We start from the raw sequence: 8,980 nt of genomic DNA, 5'->3' as shown, positions 1-8,980 counted from the left end.
TTAATCAGTTTTTAAAACAATTTGAGTTATTCGAAAACGTGAAGACTACTCTGGCAAAATCCTTGTCTTTGAATCACTTCATGTTGTATGTTGTATATTTTATAACAGCATATATTTATAGCATATTGTTTACTGAAAACAACTCTGACCCCAAGGTTAAACTTGTGAAGGAAATGCATAACGTGCAACATCAACTAACCACGAGGAACACGATGTGCATATGCACAAAAACAAATCCAGCACTTTGCATATTTCTGCAGGTTCACGCCTACACGATTGTTCAATTATTGCAAATTTAATGCACACTTCAGATCATGAAATCAAAAGCATAGAAATATAACAAATATACAGGAGACATTGCAAAGTATGCAACAATGCAGCTATTTGCACGTTGTTTCTATGCATTACTGTTCAAATGCATTTTAAAGGAGCAATGCAAATCCGCAGAGTTTAAATGAAAGTGGTGTGGAAGTACGTGAAATACAGTGCGCTATGTGTGTCCATTGTGTTTCTTTTTTGACCCTTCCTCAACTTCTGCGTAAACAAGTTGGAATTGTAGGGCGTGTGTCCTGGAAAGCGGTTTTTAGCCAATGAGCATCGAGATCTCTACCACATGGTCAGGTTGTTTACTACAAAAGCAGAAGCCCGCTAGAAGCCGCTGGGAGAAAAACCCGGCACCGGATTACACTGAACGGTTCATCTCTGTGGAGACGGAAGCAATGCGAATTAAAACTAAATCAAACAGACTCTCGCATCGTCTATGTCATGTAAAGTGAACACTGTAGATTAGAACAGACCGCTTTAATAGCGGTGTTCTTACGGTCTGGTGCTTCATCAAACATGTACAGTTTCGTGTAACCCCACCACTCCAGTCCGGGATTTTGAATACCTAAACGCAAGCCGATCTGGGCTCTGAAAAAGGAAAATTTCAAGTTACAGCCGGTCAGAGCGACGAGTGAGCCTTGTGGAAAGGGGGTGTGTTGAAATTTGGCGAAGGTACGTGCGCAGCGTTCATTGAAAGTTTTTCTCCTGTTTTAATGCATTCGTGTCTTATTGTTGCTCTATGTGCTTCTCAATCAAGACTGCATTGTTCGGTGCACTTGAGGTTAGTGCATTATTATAGTGAATTTATTTGAAAAGGCTTGATACTTGTGTCTTGTTTAAAACATTTAGGGGAAAATATTGTGTTAGATTTTCTGTAAAAATTCATTATGAACACAACTGTGAACTTTTGCATTTGTTATGAAAAACAGTTTCCGAGAATAACTGGGGGGAAAAGTCCAGTTGGATCATTAATTCGGCATTGAAATCTGCAAAAACGAACTTTTTGGCATTGGGAGAGATTAACTGTCCAGCTGCTACATGCTGGTCAGTTTTGCAAAGACAGCATTTAACGCTTTGAATGAATACTAGATGATAATCTGCTGTGCATAGTCGCGTCGCCATGCGGGGAGCAACTCAAACGCTGTTATTAATATTATGAATGAGCGAATCTTTAACGAACGGTTCTTTTGAGTTAGATCTATCTTCAATGAATTGATTGCACCGGTTCACAAAACCGGTCTGAACGTGATCGGACTGGCTGTCTTTCGAAAATGTCCGACACGAGTTGTTTTAATAGCCAAACAGCAACTAAAACGTTTATAATTGTATGTGAGTTTATACGAGGCCAATTTTGTTTATTAAATAATATTGTATTAAACGTGCAAAAACGTATCAGCGCCTGAGACTGTTCAACGCAAACTTAAGTTGCAAGTTCTAACTGACTTTGTTCTTGAACGTGACTCTAACAGAACGAATGGGATAAGTTAGATTAAATCACAGTAATCACCTTTATTTAAATAAATAGTGCTACGTGCCTGCATGGCGTCTTGTGAATCTTTTTAGAAACATGTACTATATGCCACGCCGGTGTGTTAGGGAACACGCAATGACGTATTACGCTATGACGTAATTGCTGAATCGTTTTTTTTGAACCGGTTCTTTGCAAAGAGCCGATTAGCGGGAAATAAATGGAACGTTCTAGCACTAGTTATGAATGTGTGTTCGTTTACCATTAAAAACCAAAACCATTCAATCAGACACATTTTATTTTTCTTCCGTTTTTATAACAGCATATGTATCTAGAGTGCGATTTTTTTTTTAACCGATTTACGAAAGGAAAAGGGACTTTGATGCAGGATGGTTGAAAAAATTAATTCAAAATCGAGAAAAAATTTAGTACGTTCTTATTACTCAAAAAACTAGCAGTAACATTTTAATCATTCACATCTGCTTTGGATAGCCTACTGTACATTCTAACTACTGCATGTTGTGCAGCATTGATATGTCAACAAGAGGTCAAATCACAATATTAAGTCATTTTAATCATCTGCACAGTATTTTTCTGCTATGTTGTTATTCATTTGTCTAATAGCCTACCAGTTATATTGTTATTTTAATACCAAGTGTTGAAAACAGAAAATTTAGAAATTTTTCAGGATTATGATGTTTAAATGAAAGTTATCATTTATTTGAAACCCAAGTCTTTAGGGCCGATTATAAATGTCTTTACTTTTTAGCATCTAGCTCTTATTCACTTGTTTACAGTATTTAACATTTTTGGATGAAGCACATTCACCTCTATTATTACGACTTTATACATAATCCAAATAAAAAAATAGAAGTATTCTCTCTTTCATGCTGTCAAATGTGTAGTATTTGGCAACCAAGGAAATGTTTTTCTTCAGTCAGTTACAATTACTTTGAATCATCCTTTACTGGAATAGGAAACTTAATACCTGACAGCAGCTGGTAATAATGCTCAATTTCTCTGCTAAACTCTTGGGTGAACATTCTGAGGTTAGAGGGCCTAGCATGACCATAGCAATTTTATGACTTGCATCAGTTTAAAGTAGTTTTTGCGTGGTTGGCTCTGTGCTGACAATGACTCAGAGTCTTTGTGCACAGTTGCACGTAAACTTCTAATTTTGCGTCATTCGTCCTGTGATGTGTTAACCATTTGACAATTATTTGCCGGATGTTTCACATAATGATGGTTGGTGACTCAGACTGACTTCACTGATCAGATTGAACAAGTGACAACAATGTTGAGATTTATACTAATATTTTGCACAAACACCAGTGTCCTGGCTTTCATCCGTTTATAAAATGCAAATGAAAATGTAATTCATTTGTAATGGTGCACTTTTAGATATATTATTAAATCATAGGCTATATATGTATTAAATATGATTTTACGTCATAAATGCTTTTTTGTTTGGTTAGAACTTTTGGTCGACTGTTTGATTTTTTTCAATTTCCAGTGCTGATACAGCAGGGTGTCCAAATGGAGATAACTTTTCGGGCATAATAAAACCACCAAATGAGATGTACATAATTGCTATCTACAGAACATCAGGCACTCTTTCTGCCAATAAAATGTGCTGAGTGGTCCAAAAAGTATATATTTTTTTCTCTCTCTCTCTCTTCTTAGCTTCCTGTTCGTTGTCTGAATAGTGCTGCTGAATCTCCATCAGGAGTTCTTCAAAGCAGTCGAGAAGATACACGGTGCTAGGATCGCAAAATGGTACCGAAGAACAGGCTTGGAAAGCGGTCCCCACTGGGCACCCTGGTGTGTGGTTCCTCAGCAGAGGGCCTGACAGAAACGGGACCCCATGGGTGCCCAGACAGTGGGCTTCACAGAAGCAAGCTTTACCCGGGACAAAAGGTGGGTTTTATCCTTTAGATTAAATCAAATATGAAATTCTCCTTTGTGGTACACAATGCCAGCAATGGTGTGCTCTGCTACTTCATGGTGTTTTACCTGATATATTTTTAGGTTTATGTGCACTGTGGCGGCCAAGAATGTGGAGGAGTGGTCGAACAGCATAACCACGTGGACAATGAAGTGTCTATCTTCCTGCCGCAGCTCAACCAGCACGTTCATCGCAAGCTGGAAGACGTGTGGACGAGCCCCACGACCAGTCACACCGCCTCAGTCTCCTCGTCCATTGATGTGCCAAGAAGGTATGTCTGAATGACGAATGCTGAGCTTTTGAATCTGAAAAACACTCCATTATAACTCTACTTTGACACTGCAGGAGTCCTGAGACAGTGGACATGGATGAAATTATGGCTGCAATGGTGCTTACAAGTCTGTCGTGCAGTCCAGTCGTCCAACACTCGGCTCCAGGGAGTGCAACTCAAGGTTAGTAGAGCATTACATTAATGTTTGTTTTTTGAAAAGTTGCAAGCAGCAATGCAATGCAGAAATCCGGCATAAACCAGCTGGGATTACTCGGCGCTCGTTAAGATAGGTGTTAGTCACCAAGAAGAAATCCCTACAGCTACACGAACAGTTTCTATTAGAGTCTAAACGAAGAGGCTAGTACAGGATTGCTTATCATTTTTAAGAACTCCTGAAAGATTCTAACCAGAGTTAACCAGACTAAACTCACATTTTGAAACTTCTGAATAAAATAACTATATAAATAATTTTTTTTGTCTTGTATGCTCACAAAGGCTGCATTTATTTGATTTAAAATGCAGTAAAAACTTTTACTTTGTGAAATTGTAATAATTTGAGAAAAAAAAAAAAAAAAAAAAAATATATATATATATATATATATATATATATATATATATATATATATATATATATATATATATATATATATATATATATATATATATATATATATATATATATATATTTTCAAATGTAATTTATTCCTATGATGGCAAAGCTGAATTTTCTAAATTTTCAAAAAAAAAAAATTTAAGAATCTAAATGAAAAGAAAATTCAAAAGAACAGCATTTAATTGAAACTGAAATCTTTTCTAACATTATAAATGTCTTTACTGTCTCTTTTGATAAACTCTAAGGGATTTGTGCTCAATAAATGCATTCATTTCTGTAATTGTTTAAAAATATGTAGTGTATTTATACATTATAATTTATTGTGCATTTACATTTTATATAGTATGAGTTATTTAATTTGTATTAATTAAGATTTTATTTAAAATTTTTCATAATTAACATGTTGGACACTTGTCCACTGGTTTAAAGGACATTTACGTTTTAGATGAATCACATCTACTCCTTCACCTCTGTTATTTTTGTTTGTGTTAGCTTTGTGTAGAATGGAAAATGGTGCTATCGAACCATCTGATGGTGGATATTGGAGCTGCGACCATGGAAACGGAAGCCCCGCCCCATCCCCACCCATCGCAGAGGTGGACAAGAGTACCCCTGTCGTCGATGAAGGCCTGGACATGGAACTAGATCAAGTGTTGTTCAACGAGCCAATGCCAAGGAAACGCAAGGTACATTGTAAAACTTAATAAAATAATATATTAGGGTTTGGTTTACGGAGAATGTAGCTCATCTCTTTTTTTTTTTTTTCGTTGTTTTTTGCCCTATAGAACTCTGTAAAAGTTGCATATCGGTGCTTGTGGCCAAATTGTGGAAAGATTCTGACCACAGTAGTGGGCATCAAACGTCACATTAGAAATTCTCATCTTGGGTAAGAATCACAAGCCTTAAATATCACAACCACATGTTCTTACCAGTCAATGTTACAATCTGGGATGTTTTTATCGTAATCATACTGTGTATTATGCAGACAAAGTGATGAGCACTCCCTAAGGGAAGAAGACTTCTACTACACTGAAGTCTATCAGGACTTGGAACAAACAACTCCCTCTGGTGGCCACCGGCCTTTCTGCACTTCTCCATCCAGTCCCAGCCGGCTCACGCCCCCACCTCCCTCCACCCCAGACATGCTCCAGCACACCCCGCTCAGTCAGTCCGCCCCGGGCAGCTTCTGGCAGGTCCATTCTGAGCACTCTTACCAGGTATGAAGCTTGACGTTGTGGCGCACTTGTAGTTCCTTCAAAGATAGGATCAGTGTCATGTCACTTACAAGTAAATTGACATAAATGAACAAACATGGAGGATTGTTTAAAATGTTGATGTCCGTTCCTCAGGCTCCTCCATCCGTTCAGGTTGTCACTCAGAGCAAACCAGTGTCTGTTCCAGTGTCCTGTCATCGGACTCCATCTCTCACAGTTCACCAAAGCAAACAGGTGAGAGTCTGCTTCATTCACCATTTTCATCTACAAGGCTGGAGGAATCTCAGCACATTGGTCTTAAAAGAGGGCTTTTTGATGGTTTGCTTATGCAACATTTTCTCTGAGGATTTCAGATCATACAAAGCACCACATGGTCTCAAAGGCGCTCTGTGTTTTTGCACTGGAAATGGGAGGGACATGCACATGTTGTTTTTGTGTCCTTTGTTCCGCCCACAATAAATGTGGTGCCATCTAGTGGAGTTGAGGACACCGTGTTCTCTTTGTCTGAACACAGGATAAAAAAAATAATGCAAAAAATCTTAATTGCATATTTTGAGATTGCTTGCTTAGTTTTAAACATCTTGCTTGCTGATTAATATCTTCTGAAATAAGGTGTCATGTATTAGCCTTAATGCATGTAACAGTTCACAGGTTTGCTGCATTGATGCATTGTTTGCACTGTAGTGTTTGCAGCTGTAATGTAATCTGCAGTGCGTCATTCTTAGACTAATGGTGGTCTGGTCTCTTTCTTTGCTCCCCAGGGCTCACCATTCCGCCGTCGTTCAGTTAGTGTTGGTGAACAGTGGCTCCAAAATAACAATGCCACCTTCAGGCCACATCCTGCCAGTGTTTCACCTCCAAGAAACCATTGCACTTCAAGGTGGGATTAGTTTGTGTTTTTAGTAATTATTAAATCTCTTACTCTTTATAATTTATGAACTTAAGGTTGGAATAAAAAAAAAAAAAAAACTTGATCTTGAAATCAGAAAATGATTGGCTTTATTATGCACAACTGATGACTACCAATTATTCTGAAGAAAAAAAATAGTTTTCATGATTTTTCCATCAATATGTTGTACATTTCTCCACCTGTAATGGATTTTTTGTTGACGTAACCAAGATTGGGTGGGCAGGGAAAAATGAAAAAGAAAAGAGAAATAACATTGTGGTAATAAATATAAAACTACTAAATACAAAACTTGTACACAATTTCAATTCTGACGGATTAATTCTAGTCCAGTTCAGACATGTGGTAGGAGGAAAAACACAGGCGTTCTGGATTCGGATGGCAATAAAACCACCGAGTGACCCCTAAAAAATGTTGAAAATACCTTGCCTCCCCATGAGAAACAGTTACTGTCTGAATAGGGTTAATGTTGAAAACAGTTGTGCTGCTTAATACTTTCTTTGCAAACTGTGATACTTTTGTTTTCAGAAATAGGTTCAAAAGAAATTGAATTCCAGAAATCATTTGTAACACTCTTAAGTCTTCACTTACAATTCTGATGAAATATAATGCATCCCTGCTGAATAAATAAGTCATACTGGAGCCAAACTTATGAACAGTAATGTAAATTACATAGTTCACCTTTAAAATGTTATCAGTAGCAATTTTTATTGTTTTGTTGAAATTAGATGTCAAATATAACTCTGAATTTCTATCATATTATTAGGAGGATTCGGGGTGAAGCCAAGAAATGCCGAAAGGTGTATGGCATTGAACACCGAGACCAGTGGTGCACTGCCTGCCGCTGGAAAAAGGCCTGTCAGAGATTCCTCGACTGATTCCTTCTTTAGATCGATGGAAACAGAACACTAACCTTACAGAGACCCCCAAAAGGGCATCTTACCTGGAACTATGGTTCAAAGAAACCAAAAGAGCACCTTGTGACTTAACACTTTTTCTACTTTTTATCGCGATTGTGTTTTTTGAATTGTGCTAAGGAACCATGTAGGTGCTGGAAGAATGATAAAGCAAAAAGGATGCAGTCTTCCTATCTCTTAAATCAAGAACTGATGAAGTCTGACGTTCTTTTACAAGCAGCCATCTACTTTTTGTATAGTGTGATGTAAACAGTGTCGACATAAGACATGGATGGAAAGTTTACCTATCATTCCAACGTAATTACTGATATGAGACAGGAGGTCTTTACCGTGGTCCATTGCTTTCAAGGGCCTAATTGGCAGCTTATGGTTAATTGTAGATAAACAAGAAAGAGGAATACATTTTATTAATGGCATATAACGTTTGTTCATGTTTGCCATGTTTACTTGCTGAGATGCAGTTTTTCTTTCTTCGGTTTCCAGTGCAAAATTTTATCAAGCAAACTTTTGAAAAGGAAAAAAGCATTTTGTATTACGATTTTGATATCTGCGATGTGTTAAATCGTATGTCATGTCATTATCTGTGTATTTGTGTCACAGGTTATACTTCTGTGGAATGAGACGATTCACTTTTGTCACCTCAATATTAAGGATTTTTCTGTGTAAACATGCATGATCTGATACAGTTATTCGTTTACTTTTGTGCTTTTGCCCCAGTCTGCTCACTGGCTGTCCACCTGTTTGGATTGTGTTCTTGCCAAATAGTGTGTAAGCAAGATAATACATCATATACAACTCTGCAAAAATCAATCTGTTGACCATTTATGCTAAACATGTTACAAACTGTTTGATTGGTTCATACTCTTAATACTGGGTCCAAATTCTTTGTTGAACACTTCTATACATCATTTTTTTTTTTTAATGTGTAGCTCAACATCTTTTGCAAAGCTTGATGCTTTGACAACATAAATCTGAATGTACCTTACCCTGAAGATCTCCGTAAATCTTTACACCTTTCTTTTTGAGGACATCCTAGTCTGAGAGACTCTCGATGAACCTCGTGGAAAACAATCTTTTTGTACATTTTTCAAGTACAAGTACTTCCAAAGTGTTTTCTTTTATGAAAAGTCTAGAGCTGTTCAAGATAAAAGTAAAGTTTTAAAAAAATAAACGTTTGCGCAAACAAGTATGACCATAGAATGTTTAATTTTAATATTTGTCCTTTTGAGGAGGAAAAGGTGGAATGCTTTTCAGTATGCTGTAAGAAGAACTGATGGGAAATATTACAAGTTTGAAATCCAAATGAACAAAATACTTCAGG

General features: G+C 37.2%; 1 protein-coding gene across 2 annotated transcripts; it reads left to right on the top strand.

The window, feature by feature from the left end:
• The first annotated feature begins 659 nt into the window (after nt 1–659).
• LOC127976290 (zinc finger protein 395-like) lies at nt 660–8,644 on the top strand. Of its 2 annotated transcripts, none has more exons than XM_052580619.1 (10): nt 660–996; nt 3,476–3,709; nt 3,821–4,008; nt 4,083–4,189; nt 5,114–5,307; nt 5,407–5,507; nt 5,607–5,838; nt 5,971–6,069; nt 6,597–6,715; nt 7,509–8,644. In XM_052580619.1, exons 2-10 carry the CDS (start codon nt 3,566–3,568, stop codon nt 7,618–7,620), a joined length of 1,296 nt encoding a protein of 431 aa, XP_052436579.1. In that variant the 5' UTR covers nt 660–996; nt 3,476–3,565; the 3' UTR covers nt 7,621–8,644. The 2 variants fall into 2 exon arrangements, with proteins under 2 accessions (XP_052436579.1, XP_052436580.1); XM_052580620.1 differs by having other exon boundaries at nt 660–1,105.
• The last annotated feature ends 336 nt before the right edge of the window (nt 8,645–8,980 follow it).

The sequence above is a fragment of the Carassius gibelio genome, chromosome B17 (assembly GCF_023724105.1).
Source record: "Carassius gibelio isolate Cgi1373 ecotype wild population from Czech Republic chromosome B17, carGib1.2-hapl.c, whole genome shotgun sequence".
NCBI lineage: Eukaryota > Metazoa > Chordata > Actinopteri > Cypriniformes > Cyprinidae > Carassius > Carassius gibelio.
Note: the sequence above shows the minus strand (reverse complement) of the source record. Positions and strands in the feature narration are given on the sequence as shown.